This window comes from Apium graveolens, chromosome 4 (assembly GCF_009905375.1).
Source record: "Apium graveolens cultivar Ventura chromosome 4, ASM990537v1, whole genome shotgun sequence".
NCBI classification, from domain to species: Eukaryota; Viridiplantae; Streptophyta; class Magnoliopsida; order Apiales; family Apiaceae; genus Apium; species Apium graveolens.
The window spans coordinates 454,538-481,326 of NC_133650.1; the positions used below are offsets into that span (position 1 = coordinate 454,538).

The 26,789-nt window shown below is 34.5% G+C and overlaps 5 protein-coding genes across 5 annotated transcripts; 1 reads left to right on the forward strand and 4 right to left on the reverse strand.

Moving 5' to 3' along the window:
• The first annotated feature begins 421 nt into the window (after positions 1–421).
• On the forward strand, positions 422–5,516 carry LOC141717403 (putative protein S-acyltransferase 7). The gene is made up of 5 exons (XM_074519446.1): positions 422–800; positions 1,762–1,944; positions 3,355–3,651; positions 4,414–4,647; positions 4,759–5,516. Exons 1-5 carry the CDS (start codon positions 708–710, stop codon positions 5,275–5,277), a joined length of 1,326 nt encoding a protein of 441 aa, XP_074375547.1. The 5' UTR covers positions 422–707; the 3' UTR covers positions 5,278–5,516.
• A 380-nt stretch (positions 5,517–5,896) lies between these two features.
• Positions 5,897–7,797, reverse strand: LOC141717404 (mitochondrial import inner membrane translocase subunit TIM8). Its single transcript, XM_074519447.1, has 2 exons — positions 7,646–7,797; positions 5,897–6,316 (listed from the first exon to the last, which is right to left on the reverse strand). Exons 1-2 carry the CDS (start codon positions 7,691–7,693, stop codon positions 6,128–6,130), a joined length of 237 nt encoding a protein of 78 aa, XP_074375548.1. The 5' UTR covers positions 7,694–7,797; the 3' UTR covers positions 5,897–6,127.
• Positions 7,798–9,359: 1,562 nt separating this feature from the next.
• LOC141717406 (putative serine/threonine-protein kinase At1g54610) lies at positions 9,360–13,852 on the reverse strand. Its single transcript, XM_074519448.1, has 7 exons — positions 13,164–13,852; positions 12,769–13,053; positions 11,691–12,008; positions 10,974–11,201; positions 10,333–10,433; positions 10,124–10,247; positions 9,360–9,946 (listed from the first exon to the last, which is right to left on the reverse strand). Exons 1-7 carry the CDS (start codon positions 13,467–13,469, stop codon positions 9,596–9,598), a joined length of 1,713 nt encoding a protein of 570 aa, XP_074375549.1. The 5' UTR covers positions 13,470–13,852; the 3' UTR covers positions 9,360–9,595.
• A 3,967-nt stretch (positions 13,853–17,819) lies between these two features.
• Positions 17,820–22,408, reverse strand: LOC141717407 (ubiquitin-conjugating enzyme E2 27). Its single transcript, XM_074519449.1, has 5 exons — positions 22,116–22,408; positions 21,939–21,987; positions 18,577–18,736; positions 18,280–18,369; positions 17,820–18,131 (listed from the first exon to the last, which is right to left on the reverse strand). Exons 1-5 carry the CDS (start codon positions 22,294–22,296, stop codon positions 18,027–18,029), a joined length of 585 nt encoding a protein of 194 aa, XP_074375550.1. The 5' UTR covers positions 22,297–22,408; the 3' UTR covers positions 17,820–18,026.
• A 2,178-nt stretch (positions 22,409–24,586) lies between these two features.
• On the reverse strand, positions 24,587–26,789 carry LOC141717408 (uncharacterized). The gene has a single exon (XM_074519450.1). The coding sequence runs from the start codon at positions 26,650–26,652 to the stop codon at positions 24,991–24,993; it is 1,662 nt and encodes a 553-aa protein (XP_074375551.1). The 5' UTR covers positions 26,653–26,789; the 3' UTR covers positions 24,587–24,990.

Here is a 26,789-nt window from a genome sequence, read left to right on the forward strand (position 1 = left end):
AAATTATCATTCATCACATAAACATATATTTTTTCTCCTTTCACGTTTGCTACCTTCTCTTTGCTGAGAAAGATCAAATTTTTGAAAAGTACACTTCTGATTCTCCTTTTACTCCTCTTATTGATAATTTTTAAATTTCAAAAATATATTGCAAACATTTTTAAAAGAGATATATGGACTTGAATTAGCCCTAACCGATGCTCGAAAATTTTGAACAAGTAAAAGGTCTAACTAACCATAACTCGAGACAGCGAAACACAGAAAAAAAATATAAAAATATAATTACATCTATATTCACATGAACAAGTCAAGGATTGAGGAGGAGAAATAAAAATATACTTGCAAGTAACAACTACACAAACACACAAAGATGACATATGTTTTGTGTTAAAACAAACGAATTAAAAACTCCATCATTAACTTGCCTCTACTTAAACACACAACCTGTCCTAATATTATAACGCAAGTATTTTATTATTCCCCTTCTGACTACACGCTGGCTGGCGACTACTTTTTTTCTTCCTTTTTAGTGGGTGCTCGGCGGTGACTTGCCGGAATATTTATTTTTTCAAAAGTCAAAATTATTGCAAAAGAAGTATCTTTTCTTTGCCCCTTTTCTTTCCATTGACCCTTTCTGTGATTTTCTTGGTTTTTTTGCTTGATTTTTAGTGTAAAGTTTTGATTTTTAATTATCAAGAAGAGGAGAAATGTATGTGGTGCCTCCCCCTAAGAATTCTGAATTTGACAACCCTGATGGATCTGTTGGTCTTAGAACTTATCAGGCATGGAAAGGCAGCAATGTGAGAATCTCTCTCTCTCTCTCTCTCTCTCTCTCTCCCTCTCTCCCTCTCCCTCCATCTCTCTCTCTATCTATCTATCTCTCTCTCTCTCCCTCTCCCTCTCCCTCTCTCCCTCTCTCTCTCTCCCTCTCTCTCTCTCCCCCCCCCCATGTATGTTCTAGTTACCTTTTTTATGTTTAGGGTTTTTAGTATGCAGGGTTAAGCTATTTGATGTTAGAAACTTGATGGTTGGGTTTTTTAATATTTGATTAGTTTTTTAAGATCCACTTAGCTCTGTGTTGATAAGTTAATAACCCTATATGCTCTTGTTAAGCTATAATTTGCTTTTGTTTTATTTGTTTAGTTTTGTAGTAAGCTTATTAAAAGTTCTTGGATATAATTGTTTGACTTTTTCCTGGTACTTTGGTTTTCGATTTTCGTTAGGTGTGAAGGTTGTAGTTAGGTTCTAATTTTGTGGATCACAACATAATAGAGATGGTAATGGGTCAAAAAGTGGATCATAATGCAGTTGATTTGTTAAAGCACAAAATGCTTGGTATGTTCTTGGTACGTGTTGTTCTCGCTAGCTATACCAGCTGCTCTTAGCTTAGAGTGGTTCTGCCTTTGTTGCTAACTATTTTTTTATGGAGACGAGGAAAGTCTTAGGTATTTACAGTTATAGACGGTAGGGAATTGTTACTAGGAAGTACTAATTTTAGGTGTGCCAATCTAATCATCTGATAGGTTCTTTTGTAATTGATGTATGATGGAATTTAAGGGCTGTGAAGTAACTGAGTTGAGTTGAGCTTTGCATAACGAACCATTTAGGAAGGAATTAAAGCAAGTTATAACTTTTTTAACAAATGATTATAATAACAGGTTATGTTACCATGTTTTATATTTTTATTATTTTTTTAGAGTTGGCGTACTGACAATTATCGCATATCTGCTAGGTTTGACAGCTGTTTTTACTTCCTCTCAGGTTTTTCTTCTTCAGGGAAGGTTAATATTCGGACCAGATATAAGATCGATCTTCCTCACTATATTCCTTATAGCAACTCCTGTTGCCATCTTTTGTGGCTTCATTGGCAGAAAACTAATGGATGAATATTCTGATGGTTTTGGAATTTGGATTATTGTTATTGCTGTTCTATTCACGATATATGTAAGTCCTGCTTTGTTATTTTCCAATCCTATCAGATCCTGGAACTTTTTTTACTTTGTATTGTGCACCCTAAATCAATTTCCATATTTAGTTCTCATATTATTATATAAATCAAGCTACAACAGATTTGTTTCAGATGGATCAAGAGATTCAGACAGGCTTGTTAATAATTATGAAAAGTTAGAGTTTCCTTTTAGAAGTTACTTGTTCAAGGCGTTGAGCAACATCTACGGGCAAATTGAGTGTGTACATATGAATGTAACTTTTGGTGCCTGTTTTAGGATACCAGAGAAATCTGCACCCTTCTCTGTATCAAAGATATATAGAAGCGGTAGTCCTCTGCGAGTTTATTTAAAACTCTTCTTTCCCCTAGAATAGATGCTCAAGGCAGACAAACAGTAGATATAGCATGGATTATTTTCTGTTATTATTATTATTATTATTATTATTATTATTATTATTATTATTATTATATTCCACTTCTTCCAGTCGGTTATGCCAGTTAAGGGAAAGTGGAAGAATGAACTTTTTAAAAGCTTTCAAGCTCTCAATACATGCTAGATGTTCACTAAAATAGAAAAACAGAAGGCAGGGGCATTCATGACTTGTTAGATCCCAGTGACATTTTAGGTTACTGTCATGATATATGAACCCAGAGTCTGAGACATGTTTTTCATCATGCATGATAAAATTTGAGATTATATCTGTGATTGCAAAGTTGGAGGTAAACTGAATCTCATTTTTAATACACAGTCTGGTTGTGTTTCAGTCCGCTGCTTAGTTTCTTGGTCTATAGTAAATTCCACGATGACAGAGAATTTCTTTATGTACATGTTATCTCTGCTGTTAAGACCAGTTTGTCCTTCTAGCTCATAGGCAATAAATTATTTAAACTTCTGTTTACATGTGTGACTACTTGAATTCTGTATCCATTTTGAAAAAACATCAATTCCGTCCTTGATTACTATGCCATAACATATATTCCCAGTTTCTTTAGATGCATACATAGTAAGTAATGATATTGCTGCTTCTCTGTTTTTCTCTTGAGAAATTATATAACTTTCAATCCCCCCCCCCCCCAAAAAAAAAAAAATTAGAGTTCTCAATGGAAACACCTATCTACTGTTATGGGTGGAAAGGCCCGGCACATCTGACCCTTACCCTACTTTCAAGTTATACATATCGGGTATGTTTGGTTAGGTTTATTTAGCTATGGTATTTTGGAAACCAACTCGATTTATATATGAAATCTCCAAATTAAATGTTTGTACAATAAATCTTAAGCATGCTATGTACGATTTTTACTATATTGATCATGTTCCCCATGTAGATATAATGCTGTGTATTACATATAAAAAAATTATATTGCACTACTGGAGTTTGAGAAAATGCATATACTTGATCTTTCAGGTGCTAGTGCTTCTTCTACTTACTTCCGGTAGAGATCCTGGTATCATTCCCCGCAATGCACATCCTCCTGAGCCACAAAGTTACGATGAGAGCAATGAGGTTGGGACCGGACAAAGTCCACCCTTACGTTTGCCTCGCATCAAAGATGTAGTTGTCAACGGTATAACTGTTAAGATCAAATATTGTGATACCTGCATGCTTTATAGACCTCCTCGTTGTTCACACTGCTCAATATGCAACAACTGTGTCCAGCGATTTGACCATCACTGCCCGTGGGTTGGACAGTGTATTGGACTGGTAAGCTTCCTACTATTTCTCCTTCACTTTATATAATTGCATTTCTGTTTGACTGCCAGTTTGAACATGTTGACCTAGATCTATATTTCAAGCTGCACCTTAACCTTCCATTGTTACCATTTTATGGAAGGTATATAGCTGACATGTCAATTCATGACCACTTCATTAAATAAACATATGCTAATCGATAAAAGGGTTACCCGAAAAGGCGTGCATTGAATTTCTAATCTTAAATACTTCCTCTCAAGGTGTAAGATAATTTATTGGTCCCTTGTGCTTCCGCACACTCTGTGGTGGTGCTTCCCTGGATGCATGATATGCAGTTCTGCCTTTACAGTTAATAGAATGATAACATAAACATAGTGCTTTTTCCAGCTTTTGAAGATCTTCGTTCAATTACATGGGACTGTATCTTACCTGCTTAGTTGGACTTGAACCTCTGTCAGCAATCACCTCTTTTAGTTTCTTCTACTAATTATTTAAAAGGGTACAGCAGCGATATTCATGCTTTCTTTTACATTCATTATCCCTATTACGTTTTTTTATTACTCTTACGGGATTCTAGCTCACTTCTACAATATCCCAGCATGTTAACTTTAACATAACTATAGAATTTTATCTTCTTTTGGGTATTGAAGTGATGAAATGCAGTTTTTTTAATGCATTGGTTGTTCAAAGTATAGTGTATACAACAGCTGATATCTAACATAGACCCACCTTGCGTGCTGACAATGATGACCCCCTTCCCCTTTCTGTGTGCAGAGAAACTACCGTTTCTTCTTCATGTTCGTCTCCTCAGCGACATTGCTTTGCATATATGTCTTTGGTTTTTGCTGGGTCTTCATTGTGAGAGTTAAAGATAGGGAGGATACGTCCATCTGGAAGGCAATGACCAACTACCCTGCCTCAATTGTGCTAATAATATACTCATTCATAGCAGTGTGGTTTGTTGGTGGGCTTACAGTGTTCCATCTTTATCTCATCAGTACAAACCAGGTAAAGAAAAATTCTTTAAAGTTACATATATTGCCTTTCTAAATATTCTGCTAATAAAGAAACAAGTTTTCCTAGTGTATCAATTTGAGTGATCTTTTTATCTTTATGCAGTCTACCTATGAAAATTTTAGATACCGATACGATCGCCGAGACAATCCATACAACAAAGGGGTCATTGAGAATTTCAAGGAAATATTCTTCAGCAGTATTCCTGTATCTAAGAATAGTTTCAGGGAAATAGTGCAGAAAGATCCTGGGATGCCTCGGGCACATGGAGTCGGTTTTGTTAGCCCAAACTTGGAGAAAACCATGGGAGATGTAGAAGCTGGGAGGAAGCCAGTTTGGGATGACTCTGCAACAGGACTAAGTGAGGCTGAAGCAGAACACAGTAACGATGATGGTGCTAATCGGGCGGGTGCAGAGGAGTCACCAGACTTAAGCAGAATAATCGATGTTGAAGGAACCGAAGGCCGAAGCATTCTACATCCCAGGCGATCTAGTTGGGGCAGGAGAAGTGGAACTTTAAATATACCACCCGATGTAGTTGCCATGGCGTCTGGAGTTGGGGATTCAAATCGAATCACTGGCAGCAGCAACGATGGGAGCCTGACAAGAAGGGAATGGCAATGACAAGTAAATTACACGCTGTAAAATCAAGAGGTAGAAAAGGACTGATGGAGAAGGGCAAAAACCAAAAATCTAGTTAATTTTTTTTTATGATTTCAACTAGGCTGTGGTGGTGAGTGGTCTTAGGGTGTGTCGTGTGAATATTTGTTTTCTGGGGTACATGGAGCATTATATTTTTTGTGAAGAACGTCTTTATTATTTTTAAAAATTTGACGATTTTTAACGTGGTTTGATTATTGTGACCCGTCTTGTTGGAAAGTTATAGAAATCTGTTTTACCCGTGCTCACTTTTACTTGTCATACTTCATGCACAATTATCTGCCAGAGCCCAGAAATGCAATTAGTTGTGTGCTTCCTAGAACAATTAAAAAGTTGGAACCAAGTTTGCTGACAATGGCACAGCCCTCTCCCTCGTTGATGGAGGTTTAGGGTTTCGGTGCAAGAGTTTCTGTAATATACATCTGTAACCAGGTAAGAAGTTAAAACCTCGATAAAATAGCTTGGAAGCTGGATCAGTGATAAACTACTGATGGGGTAATATTTTTACGACTATTTTTTTCACTTTCCCACAATAAGAGGACCATTTTAAACTTTTTGGAAAGGTAAAAAAAACGAGACAATCTGTGCAAAAACTTGTATAGTTCTATTTCAAGTCTCATTAGCAACAAACATATTAATCACCAAGATTCCACACAACCTCCAGTTTACCATATTATAAGGATTCTCATAAACTTTCTTTTTCGATATAGTAGAAGTTCAAAAGAAAATGGTCTAACATTATATTAAAAGATTTTAACTGACAACTGGTAAAGCCGGGAAATTTGAAACTCAGAAAACTGCTGCTTCTTCATCTTTATTGCATAGACTGGAAGCGCTTCATAATTAAGATACTCATATCCATGTAACGCTGACCACAGTTGGAAAGGCAGCTCGATTCACTGGAGCTGAACTTGCTTCCAGGAGTACCAGTTACACACTTGTCCCAACATACATTTGTAAGCTTTGCCACCATTTCATTCAGCATAGCCTTCTCCTTTTCTTGCTGCGTTGATATTGTAAACATTAAAAAATGGTTAGAGGAAGCTGTGCTCTCATTTAGTTGGCGCAAACAAAACATCATAACAATTTTATAATAGGTACTTGTATTTCAACTGGCATTATATACTGTAACAATTAGTTTTAGACCAGGAAACAGAGACTTCTACATACATGCGTACGCATCAAAAAAAAAAACCTCGCTAAAAGAATGAAACTTCAGCATTAGTCAATGCAAAGGTGTAACAGAATTCATCAGAAAAAGAACATAAACTAATTAGTGACCTAAGTTTTAAAAGCTTTTTTACCAGGCAAAAGGAACAACAAATTCCAACTACACAATGAGCTATCCTAATCCTTCCAATTATAACCACAAAGATCCCCGGTAATAAGCCTAAACACTAACTAACAATACGCATGATACTAACAATTTTTTTCAACACTCACCGCAACAATTCTTATACATGAATATCGGAAAGGAGCAAACTTTAATCTTGGCAAACAAAAGGAACTACCTTTGTATGCAAATCAAATCAAATTAAACCAAAATAACCTTAAGACAATACCCGGGTTTTGTTTATCTATGATAATTCAATGAGTTTTTAGACCAGGAAACAGTGACTCATCTATATATCTATCTATCTATCTATCTATCTATCTATCTATCTATCTATCTATCTATATATATATATATAAGTTTATGCCAAATATGCATCAACCTATCGAAAAGAATGAAATTTGAGCATTAGTCAATGCATACATGCAACACAGTTCATCCGGAACAGAACATAAGTTTGAATCATTTAACAAATTCCAACTACAAAATGAGCCATCCTAATCCTTCCAATTATAACCACAAAGATCCCCCAGTAATTAGCCTACAAATAAACCAACATGAATTCATAACATTAACAATTTTTTTCAACACTCACCACAAACAATTTTTATACATGAATATCATAAAGGAGCAACCTTTAAACTTGGCAAACAAATGGAGCAACCTTTATACGCAAATCAAATCAAATTAAACCAAAACAACCTTAAGAAAATATTATAACAATAATTAGCCAAGACTCTTAATTTATAATCATAAAAAAACAAAATAAAAAACCAAACTCACCCTAATAACACAATCTAATCCATCCCTATAAAATCCAAGAAAATAATAAAAACACAAAAATTACAAATAATTAAGCAATACCCAGGTTTTATTTATCTATAATAATTCAATTAGTCCCCTTCTATATGCAAAATTCAATACAATCAAACACACACAAACATGTACTAGTGTGTGTAAATAAAATAGATACAGAGAGATTAAGTTAAAGGAGCTTACATTGATAAAATGCTGCATATCAGGAGAGCTTAAAGCAGAAGGATCCATTATTAATTATTTAAGTTAATAAAATTAAAATCAACTGATTTTGGACAAGAACACAGAGATGCTAAAACCCTAGTTGAATAATTTGGGGACAAAGATTAGATAAAGGAGTTAAATAAGATTATATAGGCCCAGGCCCGTTTACAGAATGGCCCATTTTTATTTTGTTCAAGGCTCATTTGTAAAGACTTGTAAAGTTTCAAGCCTACCTGATAAGTTTATTTTATGTAATTTTTATAGATTGAAATATTATTCGAAATAGAGAAGACATGATCGGGTACTGGAATATAATGATGTCCGAATGTTTATAATGTTATTCTCGGAAAAAGAATTATATAATCGGGTCATTATCGGATCGGAAAAATTTCAAAGAAACCCGGTTGCATGTGTGTTTTGAACATAATCAGGTATTAGAGTTAAATTCTATGAAAATCACGTTTTTTCTTGGAAACCTTGGAGATCATTTATATTCTACAACTACAATCTCGCATAAAAACATTACAAAATGTTTTATTTTACGAATTATGTTTGACAAATATTATTATTTTAATCAAAATCTTAAATATCATCTATGTACTACATGTAGAATATTACATAATATTTTATTCAAAGGAACATGTTTAGTTTGTAGAACATTTGTTTATCTTACAGAACATACACATTTTATTTATTAAACTTAAAGGATCTTCGACAATCTTAATGAATTAATGATATTGTTAAAACATACTTTACACAATAATATATTTTACTGTATTTTAATTGCAGAAAGGTGATCTCCGAGGTCTCCAATCAAAATACGGTCTCCACATAACTTTTCTTTTAGGTACTAATCATACAGTAAAATTAACTTATGATGCGTTAAACAAAAGAGGGTAGACAATATGTTGAATATCACATTCAGTGGACGTCTGCTTCCATGGCACATCTATCATTTTCAAATTATTACCCTCTAATTATTGATTTATTTTACATTTAAACTTAATATTAAAGTCAATTTTTTTTCTTCTTGGGTCTCAATAATGTAGTATAGCCACATATAGTGTGCATTTTAAATGTCAATGAATAGATGGACACAAGTCATTCTCCTTTATCTAGTACAAAGAAATTGACATGTTTTGTTGTATTCTTTTGTAGAATCTTTTTTAGATTTATTAGCTCATTAGATTCCGACAATTATATTATTGGTAGTACAATTTTATCTTTGACATTAGAATCTGTATGGTTCTGTCCAAAACACATAACTAAAACTCATTCAATCTCAGTACCTGTCAATTTTCACCCATTTTGTTATCTGAGAATCTGGGAGATACCTGATACTGATAACATGTCCTGCTGATGAAGATCCAATCAAGAGATTTTAAAATAACAGACAATTTAACATGCTATCGATATCTATTCAAGATACGGTATGAGGGAGCTAATGTTATGCTCTTGTCCTGCTGATAAACATCCCAATCAAGAGATTCTAAAAAAAACAGACAATTTAACATGCTATCGACATCCATTCAAGATACGGTATGAGGGAGCTAATGTTATACTCGAGGTCTTGAAATACCCTATATTCTCGTAATTAAAATGCTAGAAGTCCCGAATTGGAACCACGTATCGTATGTTCGCCAACTTACTATGAGCATAGTAATATATCACTACTGAATAATAGAAAAATAAATACCACATTTGTAGGCCGAACATATGCCATGGCCAACAATATTTCATTATATAACATATGGAGCTGTACAAGAACGTGTAACTGAATATTGCAAGGGTTCCGTGAATTATACAACAGACATTTATAATAAGAATGCTCAGAAAGCGGAAGCAAAAATGGAAGGAGGGAGAGGAGGGATAACACAAGTTACACAACGCAGAACTCTGAGGCATCTAAATACAAAAATATGACTATTCCTACACAGTTTTTTCTCTTGGAGCTCCAAAACCCTCAGAAACAGAGTCTTTACCTTTAAACCTTTGATCAATTGCTAAGCTAACTGAGGATGGAATGAATGGGGGGATGAATTTCCAAGACCGTGGCCTGTGTTCCTTCTTGGTCTTTCTCCTTCTTGTCCCGGAATCTTGGAAAGATTGTGACGAATTTGAATCAAAAACTGATGAGCTGAATGAAGAATCAGAAGCACCAAATGAGACGGGTCCATTATGTGATGTATCATGAGGGTAACCAACTGCTGCATCTTCATGCGGGGGTGGGAATTTTTCACTTTTACTTTTAGGATTAGCTTCAATAACAACTCTTCGCCTCTGGTAATCAAGTAAACCAAATGAATTAGGTGAAAGATCACAGGTGCCAGGACACAGTAAGACATGAATCAAGCCATTTGCAAGCAATTATGTAATCAAGGGTTTGAAATACGAAATATGGCTTTTGGCAACCAGATTTGTAGATATTATGTAAGAAAAAGGTACAACATGTCTTACATCCAAGTTCAATTGGAGCTCAGCATTGGCTTCTGGAGCTGGCATTGCCCGACTAACCCTATCGCGATTTCTTACTTTTTTCGTGCCATCTACTGCTTGAGCTTTCCCGTTAAGACCTCTTTGCCTGAAACAAATAATAAATAACACACTCATTATGGTTGAGTTCTAGGTTAAAGAACTGATAAACAAAAAAAAATTGACAGCAGAACCTTCTGGCTTCCTCATCTCTTCGCTTTACATCTAATTCTTTGCTGGGAGGAAATTTAGGTAAAGCTGATGGATCACATGCATATGGCTCTGTGGTGAAGAACTGTGCACATGAAGAACACACCACAAATTATGATATATATTTTTTAGGTCAAAAAACACAAAAGGAACTGTACTGCTAATATAAGCAATTACTTTTATCTAATATACTACACAAAAGAAGTATATAATTTTTGAAAATGTTGGTTTATCTAAATTTTGATTTCTGAGCGGAAGGCAAAAAGTTTACGACTGTGGACAGTGTTTAGCAGTACCTTCTCAAAAAGGTGTGAGCTCACCTTAAATTACCGCTCTTTCTTGAGCTGATTTTTATTTGTCATGCAAAAAGTGCCACATGCAATGCTTAATTATAAGATTATTTTATTAACGGACAGGATTTAACTGGTCTAGGGATTAAGGAATACCGCTAATGCATGTTTATAGAACATTTCAATTCCTACACTTATTTTGTGTGTTCAGCACATGTAACTAGAGTTATGTGGATGCATATTCTTGAATAATCTCCAAGAGTAATCATTACATTGTAATTACCACCCTATTAAGAATTAAATAATATAACATAGAAACTGGAGCCAGTACTCACTTCGCTATTCAGAGCTGCAGTAGCAGAACCTCGCTCCCCGGGGTCAATTGCCAGAAGTTTTTCAAGTAATGGAAGAGAAGATGGTGGAAAATCCTTAAAGGTTTCTGCTGTGCGACGCTTGTATGGCTGTTGTGGTTTAAAAAGAGTTGCATTTGGCAAACGGGATTTCTTCCAATATTCCTCGGATGGGGAACCACATAATTTGAATATCTTATGCAACTGCTCCACCTAATAAGCCAATAAATCTGGAAGTGAATAAGCTGGATCATATTGTCACATTTAACATGTAACATATATACAATAATTATTAGTGTCGCCACTGTTCAGGTTAAAGATGCCAGACCCTCATAAGACTTGACTTTCTGAACTAGGGAAGACTCACGAGCAGCACTGTAAAAGTCTAACAATATTTAAAATTTAAAAATAAAGGATAGTCTTTTTACAGAATAAAGTGATATATGACTTCTACACTACCTTGGTTGCTTTATATTAATGTGCTGCCAAAGGAATCTAATGTACTAATCTATTTACAAAATAAAGATTTATATTGTTTTGACCATGGGGCACCAAGGAGAAGCATAATTACTTTGTAACAAAATTTATTATTCACACCACTGTTCGTTTAAATTATACTCCTAGAAGACAGATATTTAACTCCAAAGTTGTCTGAGTAAAAATAAAAAGATCACCAAACGACATTAGACAAGTAAACTATACCTCTGTCCTTCCTGGCATTATTGGTTTCCCAGCAAGTAACTCTGCCAAGATGCAGCCAGCGCTCCACAGATCTACACTAACACCATAATGAGTGGCCCCGAGAAGAAGCTCTGGTGGACGGTACCACAGGGTAACAACACGACTAGTCATTGACTGCTTGTGAGCAGGATCAAAAAATGTAGCTAAACCAAAATCAGCAATTTTTAGATTTCCATCATTGTCAATGAGCAAATTAGACCCCTTGATATCACGATGCAATACACCATGATTATGGCAATGCTCAATCCCTGAAAGCAATTGCTTAATGAAGCATTTAACCTGTCACGGTAAACATTACAAAGAACAATCCATCATTTAAGTAGTATATACAAAGATGATCTGCAGATGTAGAGACATTGATCAAATGAACATTTTTTTATCTCCATAAAATTTAGCACTAACTATTTAATTTTCAACCACAGTTCACAACCAATTAATAATTAGCCAATGTATTACTAGCACGTCATTTAATACTAAGTGCGGGATCACTTAAAATGCTAACATGTTTCTCATGAAACTTTCAATGATTAACATATCTAACTTATTCCAACACAATGAGAGCAAAAATGATTGAAGCAACAACAGTTATCATATAACCACAACAACACATTGGATGCTCAAAGCAGAATACATGGGGTCCAATTTCTAGGAACAGTTTAGTGACACCATCAGAAAGCATATGAACTAAAACAAGAAGACAAACACTATGAGCAAACATACTAGAACACTAAACAGATAAGTACTAAGAGTTTTCTCTATCCTTGTTTCCTTCTTTATATATTATTTATAATACAGTAAGCTTCTGGATATGTTGAGTTTTACCTAAATCAAAAGTCTTCAATTTCACTTTTTTAACATAAATTTGCGGCATTCTAGAGTAAATTAATCATAATGTCTGATGCAAAATTGTCAACAATATGACTAAAGTTGAAAATGTTCAAACAAAATCAACACCTAACCTAATCAAACCAACCAACAAATCAATATATTTAAAACTGCAATGTCTTGAACAGTCATCAGAACAGTCTGGAGCATTCACCTGTGATTCCGTAAATTTGGAGCCTTGAACTGCAGCAAGGCCAGAAAGATCATGCTCCATGTATTCAAAAACAAGGTAAAGACTACACGACATTCTCGAAGTAACCAACCCTTCAAGCTTAATCACATTAGGATGATTCAATTTCTTCAAAACAAGAATCTCTCTAGCCATAAACTTGACACTTTCGGGTTCTAAATTATCAAACCTAACCTTCTTCAAAGCCACTATCTTCCCTGTTATCAAATCCCTTGCTTTATATACATTGCTATATGTCCCTTGCCCTATCTAATCAATTCACAAAGCACAACATTACTTAAAAAAAATCAACAAAAAATAAATTATATCGAAACATACATTAATAATTAATAATAAATAAACAAATAAATAAATATTACCTTATCTAATTTCTCAAAGGTGTTAGCACGGCGAGGAGTTAAATCTTTAATGGCATCTCCGGCGAAAGTGCACAACCACGTCGGCCACCCATGGCATGTTTTCAGGCTAAACTCCGGCCGTGGTTTATACTTCTCCGTCACTGTGATAACCCCTTTATCTTGATTTTTATTTTTTTCTTTACTTTCATTATTTTCAGCGTCAACGCCGTTAATATTCCGTTTGGAGCTCCGGAGAGAAAAAGGGGCTTTAAGGGACTTCCAAAGAGTGTCATCTCCGGTGACCCTTTTGCATAAAACGCAACCCATTGTGTTTATTTCACCAGTTTGTATTCATTATCAAGAATCTTGAAGAATTAGGTGGTATTCCGGCGCCGGAAAACCATTAGTGGTGTAATTAGTGTGACGGCGGTTTTGGGGTGGTTAGGCAGGAGTGTACGGAGGGAGTAAATTGGAGTGGAACTAAAAAGGTTAGATTGAGTTCAAGACTGTTATATATAGATATGAATATATATAAGGGAGAGAGAGAGATTTTACAGAGAAAAGGTATAGAGAGAGTGAGAGAGAGAGAGAGAGATTTCACAGAGAGAAGGTAGAGAAATGGGGAGAGAGGGGGAGAGATTTTACAGAGAAAAGGTAGGTAAAAGGAGAGAGAGAGAGAGAGAGAGAGAGAGAGAGATTTTACAGAGAAAAGGTAGGTAAAAGGAGAGAGATCATGAAAGTCTATATCCAGTTGAAACTATGCATGTTTATTTAAGTAAATGTAAGATATTGTATGCAAATTTATTGGTTAGTGCAGTTATTTTTTAAGGTTTATACAGGTTTAAATTTACTGCAAAGACTGTATCATGGACTGGAAGATTGTCATTTTCAAGTTCATAAATAGGTTTTAAAAATCTTGAGTTGTTTTGACACTTTAGCAGTTTCACCTGGCTATTAAGAAATGTAGTATATAATAATGCAAGCAGGTTTACAAAGTCTAACAAAAGGAATAATACATTTTATTTTTCAGTCATGATCTTTATCTAGTAGTCAATTGTTAAGAAAATAAAGTTGTTGATTAGGTATTCCAGACACCAGACTTTTCACACAAGTTCTATTAGTAGTAGATTGAAACAGTGTTCATGCAACAATAATAAAAAAATCAAATCTTTTTTAATACACCGTAGAACTAAGGGTGTTAATCCCTAACAATCGTGCCTAGCAATCGTGTGTTATATAAGTCATATCTAAAACACTGCTTCGGGTTCAGAACCCGCAGAACCCTTGTATCATTATTTCAAGTACTCAGAACTGAGGGTTTTTTTTATCCTTCGGTGGATATTTTTCAGGGAAGGTTTTTCTCCATTCGGCGGATATTATGTGTGACGAGTACAATCAGGACAGCAGTAGCACCACGGGCGTGAGTGTAAAAGTGTGCAGAACAGTAAAAAAGGTCTGTGAACTGAATCAAGGAAAAAAAGGAAGGTTTCACAGAGCAAGTCTAACTACCTTGCCTAACATAATAAAGGCTCCATCCTCTGCATTTACTCATCTTATTTTGTCCATTCTCTACAGAGATCTCAGACATCACTTGCCCCCCTTCATTATTTCAGTATTTGTTATTGGTACTGCACTGCTTGTTTATCTCCCCATGCTGCAATACTGCATGCAGTCATGCACCATTTCCCTTTGCTGAACTAATCACGGACCAACTCAATGCTCAAAGTCCAGTTATTTTAGAAATTTTACTAAAAGAACAACATATTGCAATTTTTGAATTTCTTAAAATTTAAAATTAGTTTTATTCTGAACCCTCACCGATCTTTAAAAAATAATATAACTAAACACATGAAAATATTAAATTATCGAACATTCGGAGTTCGGGTTTCGCCACAAAACATCTCGAACCACTCCAACCATTTACTCCATATTCGAAATTTTCTTTCCGACATTTTTCTAATACCTTAAGGTAGAAGATTCAAATTCTAGATGCAGTAACCCCTAACATCATCAATAAACAACTTATTAGCGTAAAGATAAACGTCAGTGATTCACACCTTAACATTCTAAATGAGATGAGTGTAAAGGTATTCTCCAGATTTTTTTAGACTAATTAAGCTTACATGTCTTATATTTGTTCTAACAATTCTCGTGGTGAGCGAGAATTAAACCCCTGAGACGAGACGACAAGACATAAGTTCTTGAGTTATCTCACCGCGCTTGTTTAGTAATATTAAATAGCAACACATATTATGAGCACAAGACAAGTAAATGCATAAAATCAGAAAATTTTGTAAAAGTCCATCCCATAGCATCTCATTATACCAACACCAAATATATTAAAAACCATATAAAGAAATAGAATTATGTTCAATTATTTGACCTACCAACCCCTATAAACTTACTGTTGTATATCATAAATGTGCAAGTGTTAAATGTACAAATATGAAGGTGTGTAAAATTAAAGTCAACATCCTTGAGCTTCAGAAAGTTATACCTACAACTGACAGAGGGCTACTGAATTGACCACAACCAATTATCTTACAGGACCCGTCGACCCGACCCGACCTGACTTGACCCACCTAGAACGTTTACATATTCAATTAGTGACCAATTCAGATGAGAGTTTAATAATAAACTTTGAAATTCCTACCTCATGGGCCAGCTTTAAAGACTTTGTCCCTGCCCATTTTGTTTATAAGCGTCGAGTCATTTTTTTCAGGTAGCCAATAGCCATGAATAAGTGTTTGTTACGGATATCTCATTAGATTTTTTAGCAGTACAATTAAAAGATACTCCGTAATTTATTTATTTTAGCACGGTGGTACAGTTGTTATGAGTTTTATCATCCCTCGGGCTATAACTCTATAAGTCATATTTGTCAAAAAAAAAAAATATTTTTTCATTATACTCTAACTAGATACAAAATTTAAAGTTGGAATTTATTTACCTAAGTATAGTAAAAATCCGTAATCGAGAAATTAACAAGCTAAAAATACTTTCTCCGTCCTAATAGATTTTTAATATATTTTTCTCTCATACTTAGCACGCATTTTGAGACTATTATAAAAATATAGTTCTATAATTTATTTTTCGAATTTTATTTTTCTACATAAAAATTTAAATATTATATTTTTATTTAAAAAAATATATATTGAAAATCATTTAGGGAAACATGTTTTACGGTAACCTTAAAATGTGTGCCAATTTCTAGTCCTACAATGTAAACAACCCAGTAGGACGGAGTAGTATAATATTCCCCCAGTCCCACTGAATTGTTTACGTTACTTTTCGGCACGCTTTTCAATACTCGTTTAAAGTATAGTTCCATAATATATTTTTAATTTTTTTTTCTAAATAAAAATTTTATGTTTAAACTTTTATTAAAAAAATATTATAAAACTATATTTTAAAAAAACCTCAAAATGCGTGCAAATGGTGAGCGTAAACATTTCAGTGGTAAACATCACAGTGGGACGGAGGGAATAATATTTAGAGGATTAATAATGCCAGAGTTACGAAATAAGTACAGTAAATGGATCACAAATGTCACATGTCATGCACTAATTAGATACAAATTAACTAATAAGAGCTGATTTTATTTTTATTTATTAAATCAAATGTAATATAAAAACAACATTGTTTAATCTTAACTTAGTTATACCTATTTTTATTTTATATTAATTAATAATACAAGTTTCACATAAGAGTTTTATAAAGAATTTTAGTTACACTTTAATCTAATACGGAATCAAACATATGATATTAGAAGTGATACCGAAATCGATTTACTCCGATTTTGGATTTCAAACTTAAACCGATTTATCAACCAAAATAATATTAAGAATGATACCAATCCATATAAATTTGACTCAATTTCTAAATTCAAAGTCATAATTACCTTAAACCAAAAATCCTTAACTTTATTATACTTGTTAGTTGTTATATTAGCTAAGGAGAAATGTAAAACGATTTAATCAGATCCTAAAATTTTAATCAACAGGGCATCTTCAAAGGATTTACAGATAGATTATTAGTTATGTGGGGAATTTTCAAAAGCATGTATATTCATGTTCCATAGTTCTAGAAGGTGGTTGGATTCAGTCAACTCAACTTGCTCCTTTTAACATTGGAGACTCTCACTATTTCTTGTCAATATTTTACAAGTGAATTTGAAGCCAATAAGCTTAAAGGAATAGTAAGAACTGGGAGTTATAACTTAAAACCCAAAAAGGTCAATATGGTCAAACACGTTTTTAGAACTTTTTTATTTTTGAGTGACCACATTTTTGTAATATATGTAAGTGGGCCTTTCTTCAAGTGAGAATACCGCAGAGAATCCTTGATTCTATTATAAAATTTTATCAAATTTGTTAATAATGTAGAATAATAATTATTTTTAAATATCATAAAACGTTTAACAATTCAAATTTCAAAAAAAAAATTGATTTTAGTGTGAAATAATTTGAAATAAGTGTGATTTTACTCTCATTCTAATACACAACTACTTTAAACTATTTTAACAAATTTCAATGATTTTTTAAATAAAAACATGTGCAACTTTGTTTTTAATATGGTAATTAAAATTTTTAACTACACCTGAATCTGGGGTTCTAATATTAGCCTAGACTTGTTCGAAGTTTTAATATATACTTTCTGATTTGATGACAGACTAACTTAAAAATCGAAACCAAAATCGACTTATATTATATCACCAGCAGCATAAGTTTGTCGTATTGCCAGGATTTAAGAACTGTTAATCTACATTAATATCTGATACACCGAGGATATAAATAAGAAAATCCTATTTCACCTTGGCATGATACGTCGTATATAATTATCCTTTCTATCGACATTATAATGTCAATGGGGGCATTGCAGACTCTAGGAACAAAGTTTCTCCAGAGCAGCATTTTCATCTCCACTCACAGCTTCCAGAGCATCTCTCACCATAACTTCGGGGAATCCCATCTCCACTAACCTCTTTACCTGTCAGAACGTATACACTTTTTGTCAATATACCTCCTGCCGAGCATTAAGATCTACAATGTTGATGCAAATGATGATGATATTCCACCATTGACAATATTATACATTTATTCTGGGAAAAAAATCGAAGTAAGATGAACCTGCTAACCTTTTCCTCAATCCCCACAGAAGATGATTTTGCATAAGCTTCTGTCCAGTAACGGGCTGTGCTTGCGAAGGTCTGATAATCCTTAAGATACTGAAGCAGAACAAAGTAAATGCCATTTGCACTAGTCAAGAACTAAAATTTGCAGTAATTTAAAAAGAAAGGTGTACAGATACTTCACAATATTCCTTGATTAATACATGGAGCCAAAATCTAATTACTCCAAAACTAACCTACATGTATTAATTAGCGAAACAAGATATTATAACCTCACTAGTGAAAAATAACTACAAACTACACCTGTTGAGCTACCACAGCATCTTGTGGATCATCAGGTTCAGGTGAAGAAAGTAAAGCTTGTATAGAAAGGAGAGCGGTTTTAATGGTAAGAGCTGGGCTCCATTCCTTCTTCAGAATATCTAAGCATATAGCTCCACTCTGACTACTGATATTAGGGTGCCTTCAACAAAGAGACCCAAATAAAATGATAATTAAACACAGGATATCAACGTTTATCTAGTAGCAATATTTCCACAGCTATCATAAAACTGATCTAGCGAGTAGGAAGCAACATTTCCGATTTAATAATTTAGAGTACATAGGGAAACAGCCAAGTAAATATGATATACAAACAAATGTCTAATATAATGATGAGGGACTTCTTATTTTCTGAATTTGATTATTAAAAGACAAAGGATGACAACAAATGTCTACCAAATGACACACTGCATACGAATGAACATGCTCATATTCAAGAACTAGGTGATCCCGATATTTATAACAGTTTCCAGCTATGGCATTATTCAGGTTGCCGCAATTTGCTCTATTCCTTGTTCCCCTGTGTTCCTTGTTCTGAAATGTTCTGGAACCTAGTGGCCCACATTAAAGGAACGTGTTTAGCTCATTTGGATTGTAGAAGTCCTAAAGGTCAATCTATGTACAAGAATATGTACTGACCATAGGATTCATACCATAATCCGAGTAAGGGACATTAACAAATGTATTATAGTACTTTAATGAATCCCTGCATATGATATCCCCACTTTTGGTTCCCGTCATGTTTAAAAATAACTCTAGTAATATAACTAATCCCATTAACCAGATTATTATCAGCATACTTCTTATCGCAACTCAGTAACCCATACACATTGTTCAACAATTTGATGCTAACCACAAATCGTGTCCACATATACAAGATACGATTAGAGAAAGTATAGAATTTCCAGATCAATGTTAGTTCCCACTTTGTTCTGTTCATGCCAACAATGAACCAAAACCAATGGGGTGAGAAGACGAACTGGAATGATCCAATTAGAGAAAGTATAATCTTTTTTTATTGCCAATAGGGTTGAGAAGACAAACTGGAAAAAAAAAAGGAACCAAAACCATTGAAAAATGAACCACAAAAAACCAACAGAAAACAGAAAAAAATGCTTTTAGCGTTTTTTGGTTTTTAAAGATAACCAAACCGAAATAATACTGAAAGAACCAATATATATACAAATATTGCATTGTATATTATATTAATTATAATTTTAGTTGTTACTATAACTTAAGCCCAAAATTATGAAACGTCAATCCCTATAGGCAAATATACACTAGAGTACTATACAGATTACAGCTGCTTACTGAGTCTAACTAGTCAACACTATTGTTCCTTAAATAAAACACTACTTAGGGTTGTTTAATGATACAACCAATACATACTCCCAAATCATTTAGATATAGATAGGTTATGTTCTCTTCCCTCTACGGAAACCCTACATCCATACTTATTCTATTTGTAAATAATATAGGAAAGCAATACAGCATTCGTTGACAATCACATGACCAAAAACCATAATATATTATAGGTGTTTTTAATGGCATCTCCGGCGAAAGTGCACAACAACGACGGCCAAAAACCATAATATAATATAATAAAAATTTATAACTTAAACTTTTATTTACAAAAACAAAATTTTAAAAATGATATTTTTTATTAAACGGTCAATGCATCTTGAGATGTGTGCAATACATACAAATATAGGAAAGCAATACAGCATTCGTTGACAATCAAATAAATATTTAAAAAATAATACTGAAAGAACCAATATATATACAAATATTGCATTGTATATTATATTAATTATAATTTTATTTGTTACTATAACTTAAGCCCAAAATTATGAAACGTCAATCCCTATAGGCAAATATATACTATAGTACTATACAGATTACAGCCGCTTAGTGAGTCCAACTAGTCAACACTATTGTTCCTTAAATAAAACACTACTTAGGGTTGTTTAATGATATAACCAATACATACTCCCAAATCATTTAGATATAGATAGGTTATGTTCTCTTCCCTCTACGGAAACAGCAGACACTGACAACCTCTATCAAACTCCAGAAACAGACAAACTAAATTGTGCGATTTTACTAGACAGATAAGAACAACACAACAGAGCTTGACCTGGCTGAACCTATGTGCCCAACGTCAAGGGTTTCAAGTGTTAGTAAAGGCATGTGTGTGCGTGAGTATTTAAATACCTTTAGCAACAAAACAAGACATGTAGTTTATGTAAAGCCAAAACCCCAAATTTGAGGTAGAAGCAATTGAGCAAATAAAATATATAACTTTCCTACCATAATTCATACAATACAACTGCATTTTTGGTGGTTCATTATAACCCTGATATTAATTAATCCCTTAATCCACATTATTGTCAGCATAAGTCTTATAACAACCCATACATAATGTTCAACAATTTATTGCTAACCACGAATTATGACAGCAGGTGGTCAGAGAGCCCAGACACAAGACACAATTAGACGAAGTACTTCCCTTGTAAATGTTACCTCTGTGGCTGAACCTTACAAGTTGCAATCGATGGGTGGCTTAATTTCTCAATTTACAAGCTGAAGAATGTTATGAATCATGTTTCAGAATGATGGCCATCGTCAATGTTCTTTTAACACCGTTAACTACTCATCCCTTTCTTCAATATAATATATTTCTTTCATCAAACATCCACTATTTAACGGTGTTGAAGAAGACGATGAATAGTTAGCCATTTAAACAAAAATGACGATGTCCACCCTTTCGTAAGATGCTTCCCAAGTACAGCCAAGGGAAGTGAGAAACAACATTGAAAAGACTCCTCACTCGCAAAAGTGGCGATTTTTATTAAGCCTCAGCCAATCATATAAACAAGGGAGGTGAGAAACAACTTAGGAAAGACTCCCGCTCACAAAGTGATAATTTTTTCAGTTGTGAAGGCTATAGTTCATTAAATAGACTACTCTAAAAGGTTGTCACTCCCGATTCATTTAGATATAGGCTGATTCTTTTCCCTTATGGAACTTCCAAACAACGCGTCTAAATTTGTTATAATAGAATATAGCAAGACAACATACATCGACAACCACATGATCCAAAACCTTGGTATACTTATCCACCATAAAAACGCATACAAGTAAACACAATTTCCAAACCAACCAATTCAAGAAAACACAGAAACTATGTAATTGCACAAGAAATAGACCCCACTCCTCGAGGTTCAAATGTTCAAGAATTCATCGTTACCCAACATAACAAGCAATGTAGTTCATATAAATCCTAAACCTCTAATATAACCTAAAAACAAACATAAAGATCAAAACTTTCTAACTATACATACCAAACCCTTGTAACAAACTGCATTTTCGGAGGCTCGAAAGGATACCCATCTGCAAAAAACCACAAATTAACAATCTTTTCACAAACCCCAGCTGTAAATTACCAAAAAAACACTAAAAACATGTAAAATCAAGACAATTGAAGAAAAAAAGACAGTAAATCAAGAACAAGAAATTACCAGGAATTACAATATCAATTAAAAAAGTGCCACCTTCATAAGGAGTAGCAAGAGGGCCAGGAATAGAACCAACCAAATGAGTTAAAGTGTTGCCCCCTTTGAGTTTAACACTTATTCCTGATGAATCTTTGTCTTTGTTGCATTCTTGTAGCTCTTTTTGTACCCTTGCTATGTCCACCATTCTGAGCGAGAGAGAGAGAGAGAGAGAGAGAGAGATGACGAGGGTGTGATTGTTTTTGTTTGAGTTTGTAATCCACCTCTCGATTCCCCCAAATGTAAACTTTTCTACCTTTATTTATACAACTACAAAGAGACACAGCTGCTTCTAGAATTTAGTAATTTACACATAAATTTATATTTATTTAAAAATTAAAATATACTCCAGATTTTAATTTTGGTTCTATACATGGCTATCCACATTTTAAACAAAAATTAGCTAATTATTATCGGGGTTACATATTTCGTAAATAGAAAATCGGAAATAATAGGTTTATTGACGATATATCGAATCGGTCAATTATTTTTGATAGATTTGTCGGTGATCTTTTAAAAATTGATCTATTTATATAATAGAGCTAATAATTAATACTCGATAAATTTGGTCAAATTTAAATTCTTTTATAGAATAACAAAAGAGTTGTCAATTTTTACAAAGTTCTTAAAAAAACTAATCACATTTAAAAAATTGTATACTATTATAATATGTTTGCTCATTAAGCATCCGGGCCGCATTCCAAAACTCCTGGAAATAGTTTATGTTTTATCTTGGGTTGCTTCTTTGTTCTGGTGTTGGGCTTTCTTGTTTATGTTTTGTTTTGGATTGGTTTTTTGTTCTGGTATTGGGCTTTCTTTCTTTAATTTTGGGAACGACAAGCGATGAGTACCAAGTACGTAAAGTACTTTTATCACATTTTTGAAATGAAAATTTGTTAAATTTATATTTATTATCACTTGCTTTTGAGTACAATTTTGAATTAAGTACTTGACTTACCCTTCGCTTAATTTTCTTCCTTATTTAAACTCGGGAGCACCAAAGAGCGGATAATGAAATAGTATAATAAAGGAAGCTCTAGCCTCTAGCTCATGAGTATAATAGGCAAGTTGGAATAAACGCTTTACACGAATCAAATAATATCTGAATAAGTATATGTAACATATTAATCATACCCCCAGTAATGTGACTCAGAAACCACTTCACACGAATGAAAAAATACGTACCAAAATATCATTTACTTTGGTATAACAAATATGTTATTTTTTAGGTGTTGTTTCGATCATACGATTATGTTAACGTAAACGAGAATAAAATTTCATATAAAAAATTATTAAAACTTTTTTTTCATTCACATTAATCGAGTCAAAATCTCATAATTCAGACGGCATGTTAAGAGATGTAAAACATGTGATGAGAATAATCATACGGATACTACATTAGGTTAATGTTCAACTGCTACTGTTTGATGGCCATAGAAATAAGCAGAATCCACAGAACATTATGCGAAAAAAACATGTAAATATGTAACAACGTTTCAGAAACATAGTGAAACACTGTACAACACAACATGCAACACTTTTGCATTGATGTTTGTTTTCTAACCCAGCAAAACCTGACATTATGTGCACACTTAGACATTTTCTAATCCAACAAAACAACCAACCCATTCTCAAAAACACTTGTTTTTGAGCTCCTATTATCTTTCTGACTCAAAAAAAAAACAAGAGACATGCCCTCACGGGTAAGTACTTTCCACACACATCACAATGCATTTTTTGGCTTCAAGAAAAAATGATTATAACATTGATTACTGCCATATAATTGAGTGAAATTATTACAACTACTAAATGATTAGAGGATACAGAGACACCTAATGGGACCAGACTTATGTTTGTGTACGGTACCTACCAGCAGCAGCAGAAGCAGTGAACTTCTTAAGGAAAAACAAATGCACATGGTTTTAAGATACTAATATCATCTGGCAAGTGACAGCCATTGTCTGCATTTTACAATTATTACTATAAATCCAAATATTCGCTACCCTAATTCCGCCTGTGAAATATATTTCAAGAGGGCGTTTGGATGGTCGATGAGAATGGGGATGAAGGAAAACATAGGAATGACAATGATATGAAATCGCAAAGTGCAGGGAGGCAAAGGAAACGAAATTCCATTCCAACAACCCAAATTACTAATCCAAACATGAACACATGTGATTGAGGTTCCGATTTTCATTATCCGGGCTCATTAACCACGGACCAACTACCACAAGATATGAATATATGATCAACCATCCACAGCACTATCCAGGATAAAAAATGTAAATGATGTGCGTTTCTTATTTGAAAGTGTAACTGTATGCATGTACACACATCACAACTTAATTACATGTATGCCAGAAGTTAGTTTAGGTTTCTTATTTGTAAGAATCATCAACCAGCAAGACATATAATATCTTAAAGTTGAAAGTCAACCAACAGAAACTTTTACATGGGAATAGTATTACAGAATCTTGAAAAAAATGGAAGATCATTACAATATAAACAAATAATTACAGAAAAATGATGAGCTAAGAAAGTGGAATTATTACTTACTACTAGTATAATTTATTGGTCTTTGCTGGAAAGCCAGAAACTATTAAAAGTCCAGTTAGGTCACCTAACAAAAGATTACATTTTCCAACATTGACTTCCCCTCAACTCTCAAGTAGCAACACCTTCTATACTACTACTATGAATTCTAATGATCTAATCACAAATATAGCACAAAATATAACCAGATAAGAAACAAAATTACTAACAAATTACAAACTATAATACATACAAAGTAACGAAACCGAAATCATGATCATCACCTCACTATAAGTCCTGCAGATGCCATCTATGGTCCGGTAAAAACACCCCAGAGTTTTCTCCGTCCAAGACTTTCCAAGAGCTTCTTTGCACCTTCAACATTCATATCCACAACTTTAGGCAAATACACGAGAGCACTCGACGCAATCATCTGTTTACGACATTTCTTTGAATGCACAAACAATGCTAATATAGAAACAGGATATTTCCTATCCAGATTCTGAAGTAAAGGATTCAAAAGCTGAACTGTACTAACAATTCCCTTCTCTTCCTTTTTAAAAATTCTTCGATTTCCAGCATACCCCATGAGCATTGCCAATGCTTTAGCAGCAGCTTCTTTCTCCTCAACAGCCTTACCATCCAACATTCTCACCAAAGGACCAATACACCCACATTCCCCTAATTCCTTTCGAGTTTTCGTATCGTACCCCAACTCACAAACAGCATTAGCAGCTGCAACTCTCACTGCCAACACATTACAATTCAAAACCAACACAACCCTCCCTAACAACCCATCCGAAACAATCATCTCAGCAATCGGATGACACGAAACCAAACACCTCACAAACTCAACCGCAACCTCCAAACCCCTAACACTCGAAACACAATCCCAATAATTCATCACAAACTCAACCCCGCCTTCCTTCACAACAAAAAGCTTCAAACTTTCATCATCCAAACACAAATTACACAAACACCCAATCACATTCTCTTGAGCGCGAATCGTACCCGAACCTAAAACCCCTAACAACACCAAAACCCCATTCTCCTCCTCCCTAAAAATCTCCCTAATTTCAACAAACACAGTTAAATTCCTCAACACACTAGCAGCAACAGCTTGACAATTAGGGGTCCCACCTTGACAAACATCAAGAAGCGCAATTATCCCCCCTTTTGACGAAATTGCCCTTGCATTTTCCCTAGTCTGACTTAAAGACTCAAGGGCAATACAGGCCTTTTCTTTCGCGAAACCCGAACCCGATTCGATTATCCGAATTAAATCTTGAATTAAAGTCAACCCTTCTGCAATTAAAACATGTTTACACGAATCAAGAACTGAAACCCTAGAAATCAAAACGACAGCGTTTTCTTTTAATTGAGGTGATGAGTTTGAATCCAGTAAGCGCAGGACCACCGGAACAATCCCCTGCGCCACCGCAATTAAAACGTTTTTATCATCTTCTTGAAGTAACTCGTTCAATGACTCAGTCGCCGAGATTTTTGCAGGATCCGACCCGATTTGTAACCGGGTCAAAAAGTTTCTACAACTGACCCGAACTGACTCACGTTTAGAAACTGTTTTTGACCCAGTTTTTGAAACGGCGTCGTCTTGGAGAACGCCGCTTTTAATCAAAATGTCGATTTCGTCGACGTGGCGACTGAGTCGAGACGACAGCGAGTCGATGTCGTTTTGGGTTTTGAGTTTGCCGTTGGGGAGAGAGGGGGAGTGGGAGAGAGTGGAGAGAGAGAGGGTTTCGTAGAGAGTAGTGGAGAGAGAGATGAGGAGCTGGGAGGAGAGAGAGTTGGCGGGAAAGTCGGAGAGGTCGGAGAGATGGAGGTTGAGATCGGAGAGTTTGTCGGCGATGGAAGACCACTTGCCTTTGAAGGTTTGGGCGTTGGGGATTGAGGAGAGGAGAGAGTTGATGAGGTCGGAGAGATTGGGGAGCTCTTCTTGTTCCGAGACTTTCATGGCGAGAGAGAAATCAGAGAGAGAGAGGGAGAGAAATCAGAGAGAGAGTAGAGAGACGGGGGGAGAGATTATGATAGAGAGAGAGGGGGAGAGAAATTATACAGAGAGAGGGAGAGAGATTATGAGACAGGTAGAGA